Raw genomic sequence first — 24943 nt, forward strand, 5'->3', positions numbered from 1 at the left:
ACCATAATTTGGGGTATTTCAGATTATATACTATGTGTATTTTCTTTCCTTAATTTGTGTATTAGATAGTTTTAACATTAGCTTTAATACAATTTTTATATCAAAAGATGTACGTAAGCAGATCAGGGGCCTTTGCAAGAAGAAAGGACTCCAATAGAAAAGGAGGACTTGTGGCACCTTAGAGACTAACAAATTTATTTGAGCCTAAGCTTCCGTGAGCTACAGCTCACTTCATCGGATGAAACCTGACTCCAATAGGTCTTTCCTATCTCTTACTACAGTGATCCTGTCAGGAACTGGTGCCTGACCTTCAGGGAACCTTTACCAGTTGCACTGTTTGTAATCAACTTACCCTGAAGGCTGCCAACACACAGACTTTTGTTTTGGTTAAAGCCCTTCTCTTTCACTGTACAGTACGTGATAGGAAAGTTCAAGGTGTACTGGCAACAGGAATTTCCTTTGCTCCACCCTTCCCCCTGAACGTTAGGCTTGAATTTTATCGAGGACTTGCAAAATCACCTTCAAAGCTGCCATTGACTGCATATTGATTAGCACAGCTGCTCGGCCAGGGTTCCAGCATGAAGCTCTTTACCATCGTGCCCTGTACTACCATCACCCTCGTCTTCCTCTCCATCATTCTTCGGAGTTCTTACTTAGCAGGTAATTCTGTTCTATTTAGGTTCTTATACTGCAGCCGTCACCTAGGTATAGGAGTGCCTTGCACCTCAGCAGTCAGGTGATTAACGGATTAAACAAAGATTTTGTTCTTGATTTATGCAAGAAACAAGCCTCTGTCCCTTAGCTAAGAAGTGTAAAGAACTGGTGCTGGTTAAAATTAGTGATAGTTACTGCAAAAGGATTCCTTGAGGGGAGCACTCACAGTATCATTCTGAAGAGATCTGATGTTATTAAATGCAGCAGTTTTTCAAAACTCCCATGCGCCTTTGCCAGGCATGTACTTTAACAGTGCCACAGACCGAGTCTGCTGATTCAGCTGTAGTTTGCTCTGTAGGATGTTAAGTACTGGAGGCAGCTACAGAAGAGACATGTGGTTTCCATACTCAACCTGCTGGGTTAAGCGATCACTTTAAAGTATCCAGCATTTTTCAGTATAATTTGGTTCAGTCTTTAACTGCTAATTATTCCAGACAACTGATTTTCACTGCTCCCTTGAGAGGAGTGGCTGCTTAAAACAGGGCAGGTATTTTCCTCTCAGGATATTGCGTCCATTTAGGTGTCAGAATTTCTCTAGGTCTTTTAGCAGATTTTTAAAGATGGGCTACTTAGGGTACATCTACAGTATCCTGAAAGCCCCACAGCACTGCTGCGGTTGACTGGCTCAGCTGAGTCTGGCTGCAGGATACACATTCAGGCTTGGGCTGGAGCCCACGAGGAGGGAGGGTCAGAGACCAGGCCCCAGCCTAAGCCTGAACATTCAGACTGCTATTTCTAGCCCCGCACCCCAAGCCTCATGAGCCTGAGTTAGCTGACCCAGGCTCTGAAACTCAGTGCCATGGGCTTTTTATTGCAGTGTAGCTGTACCCTTAGTTTGCTTTCACAGTAACTCTTTTTCAGCTAGACCAGGGGTGGCCAACCTGTGGCTCCAGAGCCACATGCGGCTCTTCAGAAGTTAATATTTTAACGGCTCCTTGTACAGGCACGAACTCCGGGGCTGGAGCTACAGGCTCCAACTTTCCAATGTGCCAGGGGCTGCTCACTGTTCAGCCCCTGGCTCTGCCACAGGCCCTGGCCCCACTCCACCCCTTCCCACCCCCTCCCCTGAGCCTGCCATGCCCTCACTCCTCCCCCCAGCGCCCCCTGCATGCCACAAAACAGCTGATCAGGAGGTGCAGGGAAGGAGGGGGAGGCACTGATTGGCAGGGCTGCCGGTGGGTGGAAGGCACTGGGAGCAGAGGGTGGGAGCTGATGGGGGGCTGCTGACGTATTTCTGTGTCTCTTTGGCAATGTACATTGGTAAATTCTGGCTCCTTCTCAGGCTGGCCACCCCTGAGATAGACTGTAAAAGTAGAGATTATAACCACAACGCTGCTTTGTACTTCCGTGGTGCCTTTCTTCCAAAGATCGCACATTATTTTACAAGCTTCACAACATTCCTCTGAGGTAGTTATTAACCTTGTTTTACGAGTGGAAAAACTAAACACAAATGGATGAAGTGAGCTGTCCAAGGTCATGCAGCAAGTTGTAGCAGAAGTGGGAAAAGGAACTGGAAGTCCAGACTGCTCCTGCCCTTCTCTAAGCTGCTCTCGATATAGCTGTGCGGAGGAAAGGACAGGATTCGCAACTCACTGAGGCCAACTGACCCAAAGTCTAGGGTGGCACACAAGAACGTTATTCTGAGCGGGAAGATTTCTTTAGTATTTCCTGTAACCTCAAGTTTTGTGGCTCTAGATTTCTAAAAACATGGAACAAAATTCCTGAAAAACAAAACCAAACCAAAAGAGGAAGGATGGTTTTGTGGTTAAGACACTAGACTGGGACTTAGGAGACCTTGTTCAGTTCTTAGCTCTGTCAGCCTTCCTGTGTGACCTTGGACAATTCATTCAGGTGGGGATTTTCAAAGAGGCCTAAGGAAGGAAGACAACTCCTAGGCTCCTTTAGAAATCCCAGCTTTATTCTCCTTGTGCATCAATTCCCACAGTTGTACAAACGAGATAGTATCTCCTTTCCTCCCACTATTTGGCTGTCTTGTCTATTTAGGCTATAAACTTTTGGGGGCAAGGACTGACTTTTCCTGTTTGTAGAGTGCCTGGGCACAATGGAGATGTGATAAAAAAATTAAGCATTTTTTAGGTCTTTTGTGACAAGAGACGCTTCTTTCTAAGTTAGTGCTGACAATGGTGGTCTGAGGGGAAGGGAACCCAAAGGAGACAGCATCCTAGAACACACATTTGGGAACTGTGGGCTTTAACAGTAGAAGCACTGGCAACGTACAACAGCTAGACAAGGGGCAATCTCCTCCCACACTAGTGAGTTGTAGATCAGCTGAACAACGGGCACTGTCAGACAGCACCTGCCCTGGCAGAAAACCCCATGTGCTGACATTTCACCTGTGCCACAGGAAAAAGCTCTTTTCCCCAGTGCTTCTTGCAGAAGAGGATCATCATCAGATTGCCTGTGGTCAGCAGACTCCAGCCGGGCCAAGACATTTCTCCATTTCCTGTCTTTGTTTTTCTGTCTACCGAACTTTTTCTCCTGTGCTTTTTCCTTCCAGAGGCCGAAATAAGCTCCAGTGTCTCCTTGACAGACCACGGGGGCAATGGGAGCCAGTGGCCATGCCCTGGTAAGACTTCTTTGATACATTACTACAGCTCCTAAGCCTAGTGGTGAGATTACACAAAAAAAGCATCGAAAGGCAGCTATGGGGTAGGATTTATGTACTATGATGCACTTAACCGAAAGCTCAGGTTATGGGTAAAGTTCTGTGAAACATTTTATTAGAATCCTAAATTCATGTGATATGGATGGCTTTTGAGGCCTAGTGCTTCCTGGGACCAGTCAGCCCAGGTTCACAACTTTCACGGGCCTGGACTAATTCAGTTTGCACAGCGTTTGGTTCCACATCCCTTTCCACACAAACCAGACCTTTGTTTTCTCAGGCACCCAGTGGTTTGAGCCCCTTCCCTCCGAGCCAGACCAGCCATGTCTGTAGGGTGTGAAAAAAACCCTTCTTAAAGAGCCCATTGTCCCCTCCCCACAATCCCCAGTTACCAATCCCTCCCCAAACTGCCTAATGCACTGAGTTTAACTAATCCAAGAGCCTCCTTCCAGCTGCTAGCTGCTCCAGTGCTTCCAATCTCATCCTCTTTCCCAGGTGCCAAATATTTCTGTGAGCCATGCACCTCCACCGGACTTTTTCCTGCTTCAGAATGACCCCCCACTCACTCACACATAAATGAGATTTGCCTTCACTCCCCCCTGACTTTTTTTCTTGGAACAGCTACTTTTACCTTAGTCCATCCCTGGAATCAATCAGTGGACAGATGCTGAACTAGGTGTTTTCAAAGGATGCCCCCTTGAGGGAGCAGCAGCTCTTGAATGGGAGGGTTAATACTGTCCCCCACCACCCTATGCATTCAGCTAAATGAAGGCAGTTGGCCAGAGAGTGTAAAACTGGGGCATGAGGAGTTGGAGAGCGCAGAATGTAGAGGCCAGGATCAAGTACATGCAAAAGTCATTCCCCCACCTTCCCTCTGGCAAAGAGAAGTCTGTTCTGTGTAAAATGACCTGGATGGCTCGTTTTGCTTTCTCTGCCATCAGATGTGCAATTCTGCCCGGATGTAGCCAACTGCTGCCAGCTCGGGGTAGACGAGTACGGCTGGATTGCAGCTGCTGTTGGCTGGAGCCTCTGGTTTCTGACTCTCATCCTGCTCTGCGTGGATAAGATCATGAAACTCAGCCCCGATGAACCCAAGTATTTGCAAGCATGAGACGTGGCAAGCCAGCAAGAACCAGCATCCGCCACGGTCATCCAGGGAAGAGCAGATGGGTTAAGAAGCAATTGAACTGCTTTGCTGAAGAAAGAAAAGGACAGTCAGGCCTCTTATACTAAAAATGGGTCCAGATCCAAGTGAGGCATGGTAGTGCCTTCCCCAGGAGGTTTTATAGCTGATCCGCTTGAGCCAACCAAGTCCTGGAGTGGATTCCAATCCCTTGTAGTAATTTACAATTAGTCCTATGATGCAGAATGCCCCCTCTTTCCTGGATACCTGTACTCTGCTATGAGCTTGCCACCTGCAATTCACCTATCACTAGCTCACATAACACTTACAGAGGACAGTTCAGTACACAGCTTTTGACCGTCGAGCAGACAACAGGTTAGTGAAGCTAATTTTATTTATAAAAGACCCACCATTAGCAGCTCCATACTTAAGAGTGTGTAACCTGGGTCAAATCCTCAGCTGGTATGAATTGATGTAACTCCACGGCTTTTATGGAGTTGTCTTCACACAGAAGTTGCACTGGTTAAATTAAAAGTGCATTAAAACTGATTTACTTAAACTAGTGCAGACTTCTGTGTGGACACTCAAGGCTTGTCTACACAATAAAATTGTGCTGGCTTAATTTAGAACTGATTTAGTTCAGCTAGTGCAACTTGTGTGTGTGGATTCTCTTGAATCAGTTCAAAATTGCACCAGTTTAATTTAAACAATTTTTAAAATTATATATTTAAACCACCATGAACCCATCTGGACTCACTGGTTTACGAGAGCATCATTTTGTTTTAATAATCAAGATCAACTTAAACTAAATCCAAAAAAGCCACCGTTAAACCAAAGTAAGTGCGTCCACAACAGGTTTGCACCCTTTTAACTAAATCAGCTTAAATTCACACCTCAGGTTCCAACTGTGCAACTTTCCTGTCTAGACAAGGCTCAAGTCAATTAAAAAACCAACCTTTAAGACCTTGTCTACACCTGTGGTGGTGGCGGCATATAGGGACATGTAGCTCCACAGCACAGTGAAAAGTGGGGAGGCAGTGGGACCTGCAAGGCACTGCTCAGATGTGTAGAGGGCTGGGTAGGGTATATACCCTAACAAGACACCATTTAATACAAGGTAACTCTTCTGTGGAGAGAAATGCTGAGCTGAAATTTTAACATCAGGAAATGAAGCATGAAAAAGGAAGGACTTTATTCTTTTGTGGCTTTTTTATTGTGATTTTTTTTTTTAAACATGCGCAGAAATACCAGTAGGAAACAATCACAAAACATTGCTCATCAAGAAAACCTCACCATTTCAACATGCAAAAATTAAACAAAAGCAACAATCACCTGACAAATATTGGTGTTGGACCCGCCAACTACTCCTTTTCACAAAAAATATATATAAACTTGTATATTTACAAACTTACAGAAACAAAGGATTTGTATTTTGTTGTCATTGATTGAAAGAACAGTGAGTTGACAGTTAAACACTGTAAATTACGGATGAATGACAAATCTTATAGCTATATACACACAATGGTTTTGTCCTGATCTATTATTTTAATGTGTATTGGTCTGACTGCAACATGATGTGTGTTGTCAAAAATACCACATACTGCCTAGTATCTACCTGCTGCAGAACCCTTTCTGTTCTTCGCCAGTTTTAGGGAGATTGTTCTCCAGATTAGAAATAGGTCAGCAGCTGCTGGAAGTGGGATTAGCTATGATTTCTGTAGTTCTTTCACTACCCTAGCTAAGTTTGGAAAAAAAAATCACGGCTCCTGATATGGTGCAATTCCACCACAAAACATACTTTATACACCAGTGTTGTGGGGCAACAGCCTCCCATTCTCAGCAAGAGGCAGGTCTGAATTATATTGACTAAATTAATTATTTAGAATTTCTGTTGTTAAATGGATATATCCCAGATCCCCACTCCTGTGTAAATTTCTTATGTAGTACAAGGGCCTTGTTTGCAAGCTGCATAAACCCTTTGCATTTGACATTACTAAGAGACAACTACACAGTACAGCATATGATTTTAAATACCTATTTGGTGCTTGATCCATAGCCTTTCAGTTGGACTCACTCCATTGACTACAGCGGGCTTTGCATCAGGCCCTTAAGGAAAATGTAGTCCTGTTTATGAATGTCATGAGTATAATACTACCATCACCAATATGCTCTGGGGTCCTCAGAAGTGGTGGCTGTATCCAAAAAGCTCCTAGGTACCAGTGCAAACAATTTAACAGTCCCATTTGTACACAGTAAGTTATGATGTAATTAAACCTCTTCTAAAAACAGAGACGGTCAACGAGGCATGTATTATATTTTTGCAACGATGACACGTGTTGTGAGAGACAAGCACAATGTAAAATCTACACACACACACGGCAAATAGCCAGCTGGTCTTCCAGTAACAGGACTTCAAGAATTAGACAGCAGTTGCAGAAAGTGCAAAATAAAAGGTTGTATCCAAGGACTCTGGAAATGGGCCTTCTAAAGATAAATAGAAAAATAACTAATGAGCTGTCATATGCACAGCAGGGTACCTCAGAGCTGATGCACAACAGTGCACAGTACCCAAGTACAACCAAAAGTTTATTTGTGATGTGCCGCTACATTTGTTAGCGTATTTGGGAGGTGGAAAACACATCACAGTAGGGTTTATGTTGTGGAGCTGTTAAATAGCTTCTTTCTGACTGACAAAATCACAACAGAAGGTTTATCAATGTGAAGATACACAACAAATAAGATGTCCAGTTTTCATCTGTAAGCCAAAGACGATTCAGTAGTACAGCACCTTTTACAACTGTGTTCTTTATGCAAAACCATGAAGCATTTAGTCTGCTACAGTCATACTGCTAATAATAAATACATCCGACCAGAACCTCAGCTGGTGTAAATCTGCATAGTTTTATTGACCTCCAGTGGGGCTATACCAATATACCCCAGCTGTCCCAACCTTTAGTTTCGGCATTACAAATTAGCAAAGCCAACCAATCTCTCTTTCACAGTACAGAACATTAAGCCCAACTAATTTGTGTGCAAGCTTCATTTTCACCTGCGATAAACCTCACAACTCTTAAGCTAGTACATACTGTACGGGTGTTATCGGATTGTTTAAGATGTTTGGTCCCCAAATGTCTAAGACAAAGCATGCTGAAATGAACACGGACTGACCAAGTGATCTATTAAACTGTGAAATAACCTCCCACAAATGACGATGGAAGTCCCAATGCTCAAATCATTTAGAACTTGACTAGTGCACTGCACAGAACCACCTTGCATTCGCAGGAAGATGGACTAAATGCCTTCCCCATCTCTAACCCATGTAATCCAGTCCTGGCCATTAGAACAGAGAAAAGGCAAAAAGGGTTGAATTTGGATGGTAAGACAAATAAACATAATTGAATAACCCCAGTGTGAATCTGATCATTGTTGGTCAAACCAGCAGACTTCTATTTGCTTTTGACGAGGGTAACAAAGATTCCCAATTCCAGGCATGAGATGTAGTGCCTATAAAGAGGGAGGGAATATCCAGTAAAGTTGCCATTAGCTTAAATAGAATGAGAGTTCTATGCACCCTAATAAGATGAATAGAGCAGCAGGAGGCTTGCAGCTGATCAGCTTTTCTAATACCACCAAGTGCCATTGAAATAAATGAGCATTAGTCGCAGCAAATGATTCTGGTGTAAATACATTAACTTGCTCTGAAATACAATAAATCCAACTACTGTATATCTGACTAGGGTTTTTCCTTATTCCTTAACTCAAGGCTAACCTGATTAGCACTTCATGCGTGCCTCTTCATCTTTCTCGATACCGCTGTTCTGGTAATTACTCACACTACTCACTCACTGTTTCTATCAAGGGGCTGTTCTTTGGGGTTTTACTGAATAGGCTACACATTAATCAATTGCACTTTACAATGATTGCACTTTACAAGTTCACCACAGGGATGAAAGCTGGCAAAACACCAGAGCTTCCTGCCTGCATCTAATGTACAGAGTGAAGACAGAGATTAACTTCATAAGAAAAGATGGTCTGTACTGGGACTTGAAGAGCTGGGATTTTTTAAGCCAAAGAAGTTAATAGATTTCATTAAAGAAATATACTTAATTACTCCCATTATAACCAAGGACAGTAGCAGACATTCATGGGAAGCCACAACAATTATGCTCAGAACTATATGTCAAGACCTCCTGTATTCCGTGATTCAGAGGTTTCAGCATCTGCCATAGAATTCACTCCTTGCTGCAGATGTGAACCGGTATCTAAATGTTCACTTTAAAAAGAATAAGTTTCCAGCCCTTATGTCACGCTGATAACCTTCCAAATGTGATTGAGCGTAAACAATGCAGTACTGTCTTCCTGAGTCTGCAAACAGCTTGAAACAATAGCCGTAGAACTGCCCCTTCATCTAAGTGGGATGTCAACTCTGAACCCTAAGGAGGTCAGTTTAATTGTTCACAATTAAGTATCAGCATTTCACTGCTGATCATTGTAAAAGAAACATCCAGCTAACTCATTTGTGTTGGATGCAATGGTAAATAATGGGGCAGGGGCTGCAAAATGTTGCTGGTAAGAATTCAACTTCTGCTTCAGAACCTAAAGCCACCTCTGAGGTTTGGTTGACATCTAAAAGTTAGGTCACCCTAGCTACGTCACACGGTGTCACATCCCCTGAGAGATGTAGTTAAGCCAACCTAAGCCCCAGCGTTGACAGCGCTGCAGCATTTATAGCATAGACATACGGTGACTCAAAGAGGGAGGGAAAGAAGAGATGCATCCATACGTCACGAAAGCTAAAATGCTTCCAGAGTGCCAAAACTCAGTGTCCCCTTCGCTGTCCCACATTCTGAAAGCTCCAACTGTCCCCTCCTCAACTGTGGAAACCTCTAATTTCCCTCTCTGCCAACATCAGCTACACAATTAGGTTTTTGCCATACAAATATCTGCAGCACGTTGAAAATTTAGGGGCAGTATAAACTAAAACAACAATACACTACACACTGTATTAGTTAGTCAGAAGCCTCCATTTCTATACTTACCAAAAGGTGCCACAGAAGCTTGAGTTTGCCACACTAGAGAACCCCAGAAACCAGGGACACTTGCAACATAATTTAGATCTAGTTGCCAGAGAATACATGGGCTTTTCACATGCTACTGCAATATGGTTCTTTTCAAAAATAGAATAGAATTATTTAAGCAATCGGCCTGCGCATTTTGAAGTTAACCCTTTGGAAACAATGGATAGATTATATCAACACTCCTCAATGACTTTCTCTTTCTCTTTTCCTTTTTATTCTGGTCACCACTCTTGTTTCTCTCTCTCCCTTCTGATCTTGGTTTCCCTTTAACACTTTCATATTCACTACATAAGATTTGCACAGCACTTTAACCACATAAAAACTCTATAATTCCTAAGTATTGGTGATTGATATATATATATATATATATATATATATTTATATTTTTAAGAGACAGAGATACGTCATCCTACCTTCAATCTTGTGTTCCCATCATAACTCTTTCCTTCTGCTTCTAGGCTCCATAACCACCTCACCCTCCAAACCCTTTGGTCATCTCCACATCTTGTAGTGTTTTTTGAAACTTCAAGGCTCTATACCCTTTTCTCCAGTTCTCCACCCCATAGGTGCATTCAGTGTTTGTTGTGACAATCCAAAAGTCCTGTGAAACTCCCCTCCTGGCTTCCCAGAGAAAAACATGCCATTTTAATCACTCCCTTTATCTTGCCATAAACTAATCTTTCTTCGCTGATGACTGCACTTTACATGACAGTTCTTTCCCCTCCACTGGCTTTTTTCCATAACATACTTCCATGTCAGAGGCACTTCCAAGTCTAAAATAAACCACATTGCCCACCACATTATTTGATTCTTAATCTTTGGTCCATGGACCATTGGTATTGTATGGAGAGTTGGTTGGTCACATGGTGCTGGCCTTTCCTAGTCTCTTAGGCTGACCAGACAGCACGTGTGAAAAATCGGGACGGGGGTGGGAGGTATTAGGAGCCTATATAAGAAAAAGACCCAAAAATTGAGACTGTCCCTATAAAATCAGGACATCTGTTCACCCTGTAGTCTCTAGTTATTAGATCAAATTAGTAACAGCTAAACATTCAGCCAAATACTTTCTTAATATTACACTTCCACGTTACACAGGGATGTCAGGCAGTTATGAACGGGAAGTGGAGGTGGTCCACATGACGGTGAATGGGAACAGTGGAGTGCTTGAGGCACTCTCTCTCTGTCAAGTTGTGGTCCACACAAAGACATCGATTGAGAATCCCTGACTCGTAGGGTGTCACTAACGTAATATATTGTACCCAACAGTTCCCAGGATCTGTTAGGAAAATATTCTCTTCATCAGCATGCTCAGAATTCCCTAGCTCAAATCAATACCAAAGCTAGTAAATTTCATTTTCCTTTGTTAATGTTTGTAAGCTCTCTGAAGATATAAAGCACTTTATAAATGCTAAAGTGTTATTTTATTGCAGGCAGACACACAAAACATTGGCATTTGAGTCTTCCGGGGCTTTTCTCTACAGCCAGAAATTCGTAGTAGATTGAATGGTAAGAAATAAAGCTTTTAGTATGAAATAAGACTTACGTGTCTCTCACATCAGTAGCTCCTCCCTCTTCTGAATCCATTCTAGAAGAACTGACAGAATAGGCATTCAGCTACATTTTTGCCCCAGTATCTTCCTGATAATCAGGGATTATAATGTACTTATTTGCCCTACAAAAGTGAGCCATCACTAGAGTTTAGGGCCTGATTCTCTATTGCTCTGTGCCTTGTACAGTCATTTACACCAGTGAAAAGCAGATGTAAAACTCAACTATTCTGATCTGGTAGCATCTTAAACCCACTTGCACTGGTATAAATGACTACACTAGGTACAGAGCAATGGCAAACCAGGCACTTAGTTATTAGTCAGTGTTCACAGTAAGCTGACTGAGACATCACTAGGTCATGTAGTGACTCACCAGCACAGACAGGGTCCTCGTAACTCCCATACCTTCGTTCTAAGCAATAGGGACAAAATTTTCCCTCGGTGGTTTATAAAATTTACACCTAAATACACATTTAAGTAGCTAAACAGAAGTGGGTTTTCAGGGATCTTCAACTCTGAAAACCAGATCACTTATTTAGGTGCCTGACTGAAGAGACTTGCATTTGAAAATTTTGTTGCAGAGGACTGCAGTTTCATTGTACTGTGTTGGAATCTGCAGTGGTGCCCTATTCCCACCATCATCAAGGCTGTAATTCAAAATCAAGAACCAAATGGCAGAGACTCAAATGCTGTTCACTACATAACTCTCATTTGCTCAAAGCCCACTGAAGTCTTCTGTTGGATGAGGGCCATAGGGAAGGTACTTATAGCACTGGGACGGCCCCCAGTCTGAGCCAAAGAAGTTACATTACAAATATCATGCTGATTAGTTTGGAACCATTTGTCATAGTCATTAAGTTCTAATTGTTCTGCAATCAGCTGAAAATGCTGACTAATGGCGGTTACTACACATCAGCCCTAAGGGACCTACTACATTATTCACTGTATCACCTCACTTCCCCCCCTTTCTTACTTACCGAAGTTCATGCATATGGTATCAACTAACAGAGCCAATCAGCAGAGATTCATCTTCTCTGACAGGGTAGTGTAATTAAAACATCTGTTATATTAAGTGTATAAGAGTAAAAACTTAAGGGTAAGGTAATAGATTTGTTAGTCTCTAAGGTGCCACAAGTACTCCTTTTCTTTTTGCGAATACAGACGAACATGGCTGCTACTCTGTAACCTTTTAATATTCAGTGGATTCTCCAATGCTCTAGTAAGTGCAATATTTCAAGTTGTTAGCCTTACCACTCAGGCTGCCATTCTGTCATATCTCAAAAGCTGAGCAGGCCTGAGCCTGAGCAATGCTAAGGATGAGAGATATTCAGGGGCAAATAGAAGCGGGATTTTCTAATGTGCTCTGCACACTAGCCTCAACTCTGTTCCCATTGAAGTCAATATTAAAACTCCCACTGGCTTCAGTGCTGAATGCTTTCGAAATCCCACCTCAGAATGCAGCAGGAAGTGGTAATGGTGATTTCAGGAAGCGGTGTTCTTCTCTCCCCACCTATTCTGAACCAACACCTTTGAGTAGCGTTAGAAGGCACTGTGTTGCTGGAGATGCTCTCTTTCTGAAGGGACAAATATCCTTCAACACTTGTGGTCACTAAAAATCCTGCTACACTTTTCACCAGAGCAAGATGATTGGCACCAGCATCCTGGCTAAATTCCAATTAGGTGAAACTCCCCTGTAGTTTGTACTGAATAGGGGATTCTTCACTTTGTATCCTGAACGGTTGCAATGTGTTGTGTAAAGGTTCCCACCTTCAACAGCAGAAGTGGAAACGTTGCAATGAGTACAGAACTTATCACTGTTTGTAAATGGGTTTATGAATGTCACGACACTTGGGAACTTTTGATAAAATGTGCTCTATAAATATCTGTTACCAACTTATCTGGTATCACTTTAATCAGGGTCACACAGTTTAACCCCTCCTATACCAATCAATCCATAAGTTTGTTTGCTATTCTACTATTTTAAGTGCCAGAATCATTCATAGCTGATAACCCTTTAATTGGTTTAATGTTTGACAATAAAGCTACATCTTTTAAACTGCCACAGATGGTGGCTTAATTCACAACTCCATCTGCTGTTTTCCTGTTGCCAATGTTCAATAATTTCCCGCTTTATTACTATTTCAATGTTTTCTTTTAACTACAGAAGCACACTTCATCCAGGTCTGTCTTTTAAATCCAGAACAAGGTTAATGTATTGCTGTATATAATGATACTTTGTTTTGTATACCAGTAGAAGGAAAAGCAAGGTCGCAGTCTATGGTAAATCTAGCTATTGCTCTCAAATTACACACATCACAGGACACTAAAAAATAAACAGCCTGACAGAGAAGCCAATTCCGTCTTTGCCTCAGAAATGACAGGAAAAACCTTAAGGAAATGGCCAGTGGAACATGACACAGGAGTGCCACAAGTATAGCTCCACAGGAAACCTGACAACTCTCAGTCCTCAGTCTCTTTTCCATCCTCTCTTGATTCTCATTTCACTGAAACTTTGCTAAGTAACTACCAACAGGCTAAAAGAACACGAAACCAAAAAAACCCACATTACATTTTCATAGCGGTTTAGCATACATAAGCTGAAGAAAACCTTCACTTCATCCATTCAAACATACTGATCAAGGCAATAGGGAGGTGTAGTCTGAACATAAACCTCCAGTTATGGGGCAAGAACTACTGCAAACTAAATAGGGTTAGCCATTCCAAGAGAAATATTTGTTTTAAATGCGAAATAAGGCATCAGTAAACAACACACAAAACCAAAACTAAATACTGCAGCCCTGAAAGCTACATAGGCAGAGACCTTTAGTGTGCTGTTCTAGAGTAAGTGCCCTAAAGTCACTTTTCTGTCCGTTGGCCTTCAACAGAACTCTCAATTGAGCTTCTGTTCTGGGGAGTGACTCTTTAAAAAGGCATTGTTGGGTTCCATGTTTCCTGTTCTTCAGTCAATTCCACATACCTGTAAACTCACCCTGGGATCTGAAAGTCAGACTGGATGTTCTCCGGCTAGCACATCATGTGCCAGCAATGCCCCTCTGCCATGTACATTGGTCAAACTGGACAGTCTCTACGTAAAAGAATAAATGGACACAAATCAGATGTCAAGAATTATAACATTCAAAAACCAGTTGGAGAACACTTCAATCTTAGGTCGATTACAGACCTAAAAGTTGCAATTCTTCAACAAAAAAACTTCAAAAACAGACTCCAACGAGAGACTGCTGAATTGGAATTAATTTGCAAACTGGATACAATTAACTTAGGCTTGAATAAAGACTGGGAGTGGATGTGTCATTACACAAAGTAAAACTATTTCCCCATGTTTATTCCCCCCCCACACTGTTCCTCAGACGTTCTTGTCAACTGCTGGAAATGGCCCACCTTGATTATCACTACAAAAGGTCCCTCCTCCACCCCCCCGCTCTCCTGCTGGTAATAGCACACCTTAAGTGATCACTCTCGTTACAGTGTGTATGGTAACACCCATTGTTTCATGTTCTCTATGTATATAAATCTCCCCACTGTATTTTCCACTGCATGCATCCGATGAAGTGAGCTGTAGCTCACGAAAGCTTATGCTCAAATAAATTGGTTAGTCTCTAAGGTGCCACAAGTCCTCCTTTTCTTTTTGCGAATACAGACTAACACGGCTGCTACTCTGAAACAAAAGATCTTTGGGCCAAATTTAGCCCTCATTCACATCTCTGCAACACAATGGTTTTCAGAGGAGTTGCACTGGTGTACGGGGGTAGAAAAATGGATCAACTACTGGAACTCAAGCCTGATCTACACTTAACAATTAGATCAACCTAGCTATGTCGCTACGGGCTCTGGAAAATGTTGTGCCCTATGCAATGCAGTTAGGTCACCTGAACTCCCGGTGTAGATGGAGTTCTTCTGTTGACCTGGATACTGCCTCTTAGAGAAGCAGATTAAATACATCGATTGAAAAACCTTTTCTGTTTGTAGCATAGCTATACTCAATGATTCTGTTGACATGTGAGCAGCAGCAGAATCCAGTTCACTCTACCAGAGCTTACCACTCTACGGAGTTACAAGGAGTAAAAAGTAACACAAAAATAAAACACACCCTTACTTCTGACACTAGAGCAAGATCTGACTGAATGTACCTGAGGAGCAGATTTGCTGAGCATGAATTTTTAGTCATTTTTCTGACATGAACTGCACTTCAAAGAATGTTGTGCATGCACAGGGGAGACCAGGCACCCAGCAGCCAAGTCCTCTCCATGCTTCCGAACCCAAGAACGGCTTTGAAAACTGTCCTTTCTAAATTTAGGTTTCCCCTTTCTTCCTTAAGCTTTAATCTCTAGCCACATTGGAACATGTGAATATCAAGAGGCTGGTGATAGTGATGTACAGAATTTCCTTTTCCTCTTTACATTTAGTATAAAAAGTACCAGAAATAGGCAAAAGATGCCCAAGACACAGAGGTGGCAAGACTTTCAAAAATGGGAGCCTAAATTTATGCTCCTCTGTCCATACTTAGACACCTAAATAAGTGTGGACATAGGAGCACAACTTCCGGGGCTTAATTTCAGAAGTCTTGGTCTGAATGTAGAAGTAAAAAGTGAGCACCTTGGGTGAAGCTGCCACACTCCAAACACTGGATATGAATCCTTGCTGCGAACTGTCCTGACACTGGAGCAAGAGGACTGGTCTTTGAAATATCTCCTCTCCCCTGAAGTCCAGATTTTGAACACTTTCTGCTATGAAGCCTATCTGTCCACCAACGTTCCCTTTTCTGAATCACACGCTCACAGAAGCTATGCAGTGTTTCCTAAGCAAAACTATCTTTGAAACTATCACTGGACTATTAGTATAATCTCCTTGTGAATTATGTTGTATCATAGGGAGGCATGGGAAACGCATGACAACTTCCATGCGATCAATTACGGAAAGCGTAGGTCTAAAATATTCTGGTTAGTTCCAACAACTAAGTATCAAACAGGCTAGAGGTCAGCACTTTTGACAAAAAAAAAATCTAGCTTTCATTTTGCCAGTTTTTCTTTCTTTCACCTGTATATTCCAAATTGACCACTGACTATACACATAATAATTCTAGGAAAATAATGAAGGGTTATGAGAGCATGTAGGCTTCTACAAAATAGAACAGTGTAAGCATGGAATTAAAATATAAGCATTCGTAACACTGCTTCTTCTGCATGTACATACTAGCCACGTGATCAATGGGATTGATGAGATTCATTAACATATGCTTTATATTTTACCCTTTGTTCGTCCACAAAGCTGTAACACAACAGTACAATAAAAAGGACAATTGACAAAACCAGACACCTAGTTGGCCTAGGTAACCACTCTGTTTTCCTTCTCAGGTTTCCTTTTTAAAGGTGACTAAAAACATTACAATTGGTTGGTAAACGTGTACGTGATTAGTACTGGATCATTTGCCTAGATTCTAAAGAGGAAATACACATCTTGGCCCATCTGTTTCAGACAGTGCTCTTTTCTTGCACCACATGAGCCACCTAAATCTTCAATAATTCAGCAGTTGCAGAAAGTCTGTACACAACCCCTTTGTGTTATGGCCATTCTTTTGAGTGAAGCATTGGACATCTTCCATGGAGGGTTTTAAATGGCATTGGGAGACAGAGGACCATATATAGATGGTGAATAGCAAATAAAGTCTCTAGCAGGTCTGAGAGTGGTACTCGGGCACAAACCTGTTACATGTGTTTTCCATTGTACTTCTCTATGAACACTTCAGGTCTTAAAGAGGGACTTTCATACTAGAGAAAGCTTAACAGACTAACTTAAATCTTTCACCTTTCTCAAGTTGTTCAGTGTTTAAATTGGGAAGAAAAAGTGCTTGTTCCCCCATCCCTACAAGTGATGATTTACTCCAACGTTCTCTCCACATGCTGCAGTGAGGGTATGGCATAAATCACCTATCCTCCCATCCATTTCAGAGCTATTCTTCCATAATTCTTACTTATGTTTGCTAGTTACAGTATTTGCATTTAATAAAGATTTTACACCCAACAGCCCATTTTCTCCTGGAGTGAACTCAGAACACTATATTAATGATTGCACAATGTACCAATGATCATGTATTAATAGCACAATGTATTAATGATACCATAAGCAGAGTGATGTCGAAAGCACAGGAATCAGACTTCACTTCAGGTTCTAGAAGGAGAATCTGGGCTGTGAAGGACGGAATTTTTAATGAAACACCCAATAAACAGTTTTCAGTAATATCAAAACATACAAATACTGACCCAAGTACATTTCTCACCCTGCTAATGCTCTTGTTTTTCAAATTTGCTTCAGTGTGAAAGTCTCTCTTTAAAGCATCCTTAGGGTTTGCTTTTACAAGCCATTGTATGAAACCAGTGTTTCATCCATTATGTTTGTACCAGGGATGACATGTTATACACTAAGTCAATAGGTAAATCTTGAAGAATGTCATATTAAAATATTTAAAAAAATATAAAAATTCAGTGACCTGATGGCTCCGCTGGTCATAACCATACAGGCATCAGGATTAAATTCAATCTGGGCTCATGAAGGCTTGGAGCACTGGCTGGGGGATTGATTATAAACCTCAGAATTTCACTTAGACTGCATGTGCATAGCCTCATAGTTACCCTACCATACCAATGCTATCTATGCATACTATACCAATGCTGATTCAAGTATCAACCAAGTAAGGTACCTATATGAGGCAGATTCAGACATACCCCAAAGCCACCTGCTTGATGACCCCTTTTGTGGTCCATAGTTCAGACCATTCATTACTACCCTTTGGTTCTGTTTGAAAATCCCAACTCCTAGTATCAAATAGTCAAGAACATCACTGTCTCAGTGAGAGACTCCTAAGCCTCCTGACCAATATTAACTTACACTTTCTCTATGCCACCATTTTAGATTTAATTTGATGTAAGTTAAAAATAAAAATACTCCAACAAACCAAAATTTAGTCATAATTTTCACTTGTATTATGCAGGTTACAATTGTGCAATGGCCAAATATTAGTAAACTCATAGCTAATTGTAAATTAAACTCTGGAAAAATAATGACAGACACTCCAAGACATGTACCATCATTACTGTGCCCCTTCATCCATGGGGACAGTAGGAACAGATAGAAATAAAATAACGGTCTCAAACAACAAATCTAAGCTTATGTTAATATTCTAAATGTCTTTGCCCCAAGTTTTATCTTTTGTAAGATTCAGTTTCACTAGATATGACTGAGATCCCAACGTAAGCTGTGGTTTATGGTAAATGTATACCTAGTGCTGGTGATCCTACCCACGCTGGCTTGCTTTCTGGCCACACAGCAAACTACAGATTAGTATATTTTATCCCTCGTCTTGTGAAAGCATATAGTATGAGAGTATTTATGTTTAGAAAACAAACGTACATACTTATGCTCCAAAATTCAACTGTGACTAAGAATTCTCAACTAGATTTCAATGTATTTTTAACAAAATAAATATCAAGCCTTTTCTTTTTGGACATTTTGCTTTTCCACTCTGAATGAGTTTCCGGATATATTCTTGGATTTAAAAAGGCCATGGTTTTACTTTGCAAACATGAAGATGAAGGGACACTTGAAGCTTCAGCACCAGAAAAAAACGAGGAGGAGTGCAGAGAGTAGCTCCATTTGAAAACACAGAGCTCTAACAATTATTGTTCTGGTTTGTTACAAGTAGCTCAGAAATCCTTTTTTCCCCCCCTAAGTAGTCTTACTGTTATTGTCATTAAGGTGATTTCCCGTTCTGGATCACACCTTCAATGTCTCCGATCCTATATAGTTTGTAATCCCGCAAAGCAGCAACACGAGCCACTTCACTAAAAACACTGGAGAGGTTAGAATTCTTGTAATCTCTCATCAAATGTTAATTCAGTCCATCTTGCTGGTAACAGGAAAGCTTTGCCTTCTTCTTTAAGCAAGGTGTCTCACCGTCTACTATTCTTGGTGGGGGTTTTGTGTGCGCGCGTGTGTTTTTTTAGGGTTAGCTTTTGACCTAAAGTTTTATTTTGTTCATTAGATCAAACCAAAGTGGGGCACAGTAATGCTAACAGATTAAGCAGGATAGCCAGCTCTGACAATACCACTTTGGCCTCCCTCTCCCTGCCTCCACACAAATCTCTCTCTTTCTCCTTCTGTTGCTGCTCTTTTCTGAAGTGTAATCTCTGGCGCTGTGGAAGTTTACTCTGATGACAGAAGAAAAACGTTGCTGATTTCCTTTGAGTCTTGCTTCCATAGGAAGCAGATACCTGGCAGATTTGCAAGAGCATGACAAATCAGCTGTGAAAGTTCTGAACTGTTGTCTGTTTCTGTGAGAGTCGCAGAAGCTCCTCTCTAATTGCTTTTATGAGAGATGCCGAGGAGTGACCAGTTTGGAGGTCCTCATTGGAACTGGTGGTGTAGCAGAGCCCCTGTCCCTGAAGGCTGCTGTGTGGAAGATGAGCAGGTGGTGCTGAAGGCTGTCTGGCCGAAGTCCTCTGCATCTGGAATACTGGTGAGGAAGAATATTCTTGATGTCCATACATGTGTGTCTGCAAAATGGAAAAAAAAAAAAGTGATTGTTCCTCCTATTCAAAATAAGATGAGCTTGAGAAAGGAGAAGAAAGGAGAAAGAGGAGAGAGAGAAAAAGCAGCATGGAGATATGTCTAACCCCTGCTAGTTCCCTACTGCGTGAAAGGGTGATTGTGCTTGTGAGGCACAAAACAAATAAGTTGCTGGCTTGTCCTAAGTTCAGAAATTCTCATTTTCTCTTCTAAGGTTTACAAAAATTTGGCCATTCTCTAATGTCTGATGTATAAATACAGAAAAGATGGGAGAAAGTCACGAAGGACTGTCTTGTGGATAAGGCACTGGACTGGACTTGGTTTAATTCCTCACTCTGCTATCAACTTCCTGTTGGCCCTTGGACAAGTCACTTAATCTCTCTGTGCTTCAGTTCCCCATATCTGTAAAACGGGGATACTAGTACTTCCCTTTTCCTACTCATTTCTGTCTTGTCTATTCAGACTGTGCAATCTCCAGGGCAGGAACTGTCACTATGTGTTTGGACTGTGCTGAGACCAACAGGGTCCCATTTAGTAAAAGTAGAACTAGAAGAAAGACTCAGCAAGAAAAATTTCATTTTTCCACTCTCTAGAGTTGTTTGAGCTACACAGTTTCAGAAACATTGCCTTGGTGTAGGCCCAATTGTCCCAAATTAACAAGGAATACACCCTGTTTTTGTTCTCTAGTGCTATTTGCTTAAGAAACAAAAGAGGGTCTTAGTTTAAGTGGGGAAGGAAAAGAGGGGACCCTAGTGAAGAAAACTGTATTCATTAAGCAAAACAATAAATTCTCTGTAGTCTCTTTTAATGGCTCTCAAACTGTGAATGGAGAAATCTGGCAAAGCAGTTGAAACTAGTAATGGACGACAGACAACTAAAGAATAGGCTTGGGATTTTTGTTAAAATGACAATCTTGAAATCACAGTCATCCTCATAATATGTAGGATGCTATCTTGCACAGCTCATGTATAGTGCAGCTGGGTTTTTTTGGGGAAAGGAGCTTTGATAGGAAAATGAAAGGATTTATGCTGGATAAAGTAGGACTTTTTTCTGTTATAAGTGGTATCCCATCTTGCTTGTGAGAAAGAAACAATTCCAGTTATTGGAAATAAATTAATTGCTGCTTTGATTTTTCAAAATAGAGGCATCCCGGCCAAATGCACTAAAATAATTCTTACCTGCAGTCTTTGGTTAGCAGACTTGACAGGTAGTCTAATTCTATATTAAAGAGGGACAGGTTCTATGGTCCCAATTGAAAAAAAGCAAACAAACTCCATTTGACACTGAGGTTTTACCAGCAAATTAAGCTATTTTCAGAGTACATTAACATTAGAAGTCACTATACGATTCAGCTTCTTATCTAGTAAAAAACAGTCAGTCAATAGTATACTGCAAGAATGGTTTCTTGGTGGAAGTAAAAGAGAATGTTTGCTGACTGTGGTTGTTGATTATTTTGGTTTTAAAGTTGCCTAGATGTTTTTTAATATCTTATTAAAAGCACAAGTGGCTACTGTTGGGCTCTAAACAAGTCTGAGGCTATAAAAACGGAGACACACTAGCTCACAATGCCACCAATAAAATGGATTATGACAACCAGTTGAAGATGATCTACCAGTAAAAAGGCACAAGGATTTGTACAAGTAGTTTTAGTCTATTATTTTTTCCTTTTCTTATCAAAACAAAGATGTTTTCTACCGTGCAGATAAGTATCAAAGTAACATGTACTGCTGTTAAGTGTTTACCCTACTTCACTGATGCTTTCTCAGGAGAATTCTTTCCTCCTTCATAATGCGCTCTATTTTGACACAGAAAGAGTACCAGTGATGGCTGTATTTTACTATTTCCTAAAAGAAATATAACAACCTGTTCTGGCTATCCAAATCGCTCTGAAACCAATGGAAAGCTTCCCACTGACTTCAAAGGAGTCTGTATCAAGCCTTCTTGGATTAGCTTAGTGGAAAAGTAGGATGAAGTGTAGTGACCTGCTTGCTGATTTTCTGTCAGGAAGCAAGACTGAAGACTCATATCTTAGCATATTCCAGAGAAAATCTTCGAGAGTAAAGACTGTGGAAAGCAGAGGTACGAATACTGTAAGGTAATAGAATCCATCACAGGAACACGAAAGAATCAGAACCCACCTGTGTCAACCAGGGAAGAAAATATTCTAGTTCTAACCTTCCTAACTGTGGAGGATAATGTCAGAAATGTGTGTTCATATGAGAGAGACAGAGTGAGCGAGCGAGAGAGCAGGAAGAATGTTGGTGAAAGGGTCCCAAGCATCCAGGAAACATGACACCTGAGGAACGTAATTGTAACAAAGAAAACTTTTAAAGATGTCATCTTTCCAAAGAGGAGAATTGCAAAGATCTGAACTAGCAAAAGAAATCAGTCTGTGAAGATACAATAGAAAAAAACTTCCTTTCTGTTACAGGAAACTGTCAGATTAGGGCACGGATTTAGCATTTTTTTCTCTTTTTCCATTTAATTACACCTAGTAAGAAGGCGGGAAAGAACAACTGCCCCACTGGAGAGGCACACTAGGCATTCACGTGGGCTCTGTGACAAGCAACAGAACCGATGTTCTGTAGGGTGTGAAAAAGTTCCTCCTCTGCCTTGGTGGATCCTGCGCTTATTGGCAGATTTTCTCGCCTCAGAGGTTCATGTCAGCCCTCAGTTTGACCACTTTCATGGCTCAAATCTGCCGTTCACTCAGTTAGCCTCATCACTGGCCAGCATGGGGAAAGGAAGAAGAACAATCCCTGCAGTCTCTGATGATCCACCTAGTGGATCGGGGAACAGGCCAGAGACCTTCCCCTCTGGTGGAACCCACAGTCCAGTTCAACTCCTCAAGTATCGAGTAGGGAGTTGGAGGGATGAGGAGAACCCAGGCCCGCCCTCTACTCTGGGTTCCAGCCCAGGGCCCTGTGGATTACAGCTGTCTACAGTGGCTCCTGTAACACCTGTGTGACAGCTACAACTCCCTGGGCTACTTCCCCATGGCCTCTTCCCAACACCTTCTTTATTCTCATCACAGGACCTTCCTCCTAATGCCAGATAGTGTTATCCTCAGTCCTCCAGCAGCACGCCCTCTCACTCTCAGGTCCTTGTGCCTCTTGCTCCCGACTCCTTGCACACACCACAAACTGAAGTGAGCTCCTTTTTAAAACCCAGGTGCCTTGATTAGCCTGCCTTAATTGATTCTAGCAGCTTCTTGATTGGCTGCAGGTGTTCTGATCATCCTGTCTGCCTTAATTGTTTCCAGAAAGTTCCTGATTGTTCTGGAACCTTCCCTGTTACCTTACCCAGGCAAAAGGGAGCTACTTAACCTGGGGCTAATATATCTGCCTTCTATCACTCTCTTGTAGCCATCTGGCCCAATCCTGTCACAAGGGTTTTAGTCAATGTTATAATCTGCACAATTTTTTTTTTTTTAGCAAACTGAGAAAACCTCATAAGCATCTGCATACAAACTGTAGCAGTCAGAAAGGAAAAAGAGCAGGGAACATAATTAAAATGTTACCACAGTTGACTAAAGAAAAGGATGTTTGCTGAAACCACATTAGAGCGACGCGTGCCTATTTGAAATGGTAACAAGAGCTGCTAACTGAAAATAAGGGCAATAAAATCCTTTTAAATGGGTCCAGAAGCTTTGAAATGCTCGCTAACCACTCAGACAACTGATGGGAGAAAATCAAGAGACTGTCTATCAAGGAAAAAATTATTTAATGAAATGTATGACAATATAGAGATAACATTGGAAGAGTGTATATGACAGGTATTGATGTCTGAAACAAACAACTGTTTACTTAGCATCTTGCAAAATGGGGCTCTGATCCTGACTGGAGTCTGAGCAATACTGTAATACAAGTAATAAAATAATAAAGATATAATGGTCCATAAGCACTTGAGAAAAAAGCCCTGAAGACCGATAAAACTAAAGTCACTTGAGCTGCCTGGGGAAAGGGCTGAAGGACAAATTATGAGAGCTGTCAAACCAACATGGACCCTGAGATACCACTGGAAGAGGCATGGAACACAGCCTGTAAGATCTCTCCGCTGAGTGCCGGTCCAGGTGTAAACGAGCATTCGGATGCTTACCTTGACCAGAATGGAATGAGTTACTTGGATACCACATTCCTAAGCATGGAAAAGGGGTACAGATAGCTAGCTACATTAGACAAAAAGACCATTTTGGCCTTGTTAGCTATGTTTTGCATAGCATGAGGAGAGTCATATTTACATCCTGTCTGATTTTCAGAGGTGTTGAGCGCTCACAATTCCAACTGAAGTTAATAGGAAGTGCTCTGCATCTTTGAGAATCAGGCCCCAATCCTGCTTAATTTTGTTTTTGTTGAGCCTCTCAATATTTTTATTAAATACATCTATTTTAAGACAACATGGAATATGGATCGTGGTGATTGCTAGTGGGGACAAATGCTGGTGGAAGTACACAAAGGGAGGAAATTCTCTTCCTCAGGGAGGGGACGAATTTGAACAGAGGTGACAACTTGAGAGTGGGGCGGACAGCCAGAGCATAAAGGGGTTATCTCCAAAAGGGTACCTCGAGAAAGCTGGCATAGGTCAGTATGGGTAGAGGAATGGTTTAAAGACCAAGTGCATGAAATGCTGGTGACAGATATCCACATCTTTCCTGAGAAAGACAATAAAGTAGCTGAAACATCACAACGCTTATAGTTTAATCAGAAATTTCATCTTCTGGAAGCAGTATTCTGTCAAATCATGGTGCCTGTCCGGTAGTATAGGTAAACTAACAGATATGTTGTTGACAGGTGAAAGGAAAACACCTTGTCCAGAAATCTCTACTGCTGTACACGACACATCTAATTCTACATTCAGTACCCAGATTCTCTGCCCTTATGAACTGGTGCAGCTCCATAGAAGTAATGGAGCTGTGCCAATGCATGCCAGCAGAGAACCTGGGCCATTTACTTCAGTGCTTTCGACCTGCAATTATCTCAAATTAAAGAAGTGCATGGAAAGAAGACTCGACCTCTGCTGGAGCTCTGGGGTAGAAGTGGTGAACTGTAACCAGAACACAGTGGTTAAAGGCCTTGAGTGAGGAAGCGGTTAGGGAAGAGTGAGTGAAAGAGGTTAGAGAAGCGGAGGTGAAAGAATAGCAAGCAAGAGAGGTTAGAAGAGCTAGTGAAGGTTGGAAGAGCAAGCGGAGGTTGTCAGAAAAGCAAGTGAAAGAATCATCGGAAGAAATTCCAAACAGCAACGAAGGCAAAACCTGAACGTATCACTGCTTTAGAAACTA

General features: G+C 41.7%; 2 protein-coding genes across 6 annotated transcripts in view; one reads left to right on the plus strand and one right to left on the minus strand.

Moving 5' to 3' along the window:
- The first annotated feature begins 441 nt into the window (after nucleotides 1–441).
- Nucleotides 442–10424, plus strand: TMEM213 (transmembrane protein 213). The gene is made up of 3 exons (XM_048831118.2): nucleotides 442–660; nucleotides 3233–3301; nucleotides 4279–10424. Exons 1-3 carry the CDS (start codon nucleotides 579–581, stop codon nucleotides 4446–4448), a joined length of 321 nt encoding a protein of 106 aa, XP_048687075.1. The 5' UTR covers nucleotides 442–578; the 3' UTR covers nucleotides 4449–10424.
- A 7636-nt stretch (nucleotides 10425–18060) lies between these two features.
- The window catches only part of KIAA1549 (KIAA1549 ortholog), a 204986-nt gene continuing 198103 nt past the window's right edge, over nucleotides 18061–24943 (minus strand). For all 5 annotated transcript variants that reach the window (XM_075123048.1, XM_048830947.2, XM_075123050.1 and 2 more), the window contains one exon: nucleotides 18061–19652. In XM_075123048.1, coding sequence (XP_074979149.1) covers nucleotides 19398–19652 — 255 coding nt within the window. In that variant the 3' untranslated portion in view covers nucleotides 18061–19397. The remainder of the gene's footprint in view (nucleotides 19653–24943) is intronic.

The sequence above is a fragment of the Caretta caretta genome, chromosome 1 (assembly GCF_965140235.1).
Source record: "Caretta caretta isolate rCarCar2 chromosome 1, rCarCar1.hap1, whole genome shotgun sequence".
NCBI lineage: Eukaryota > Metazoa > Chordata > Testudines > Cheloniidae > Caretta > Caretta caretta.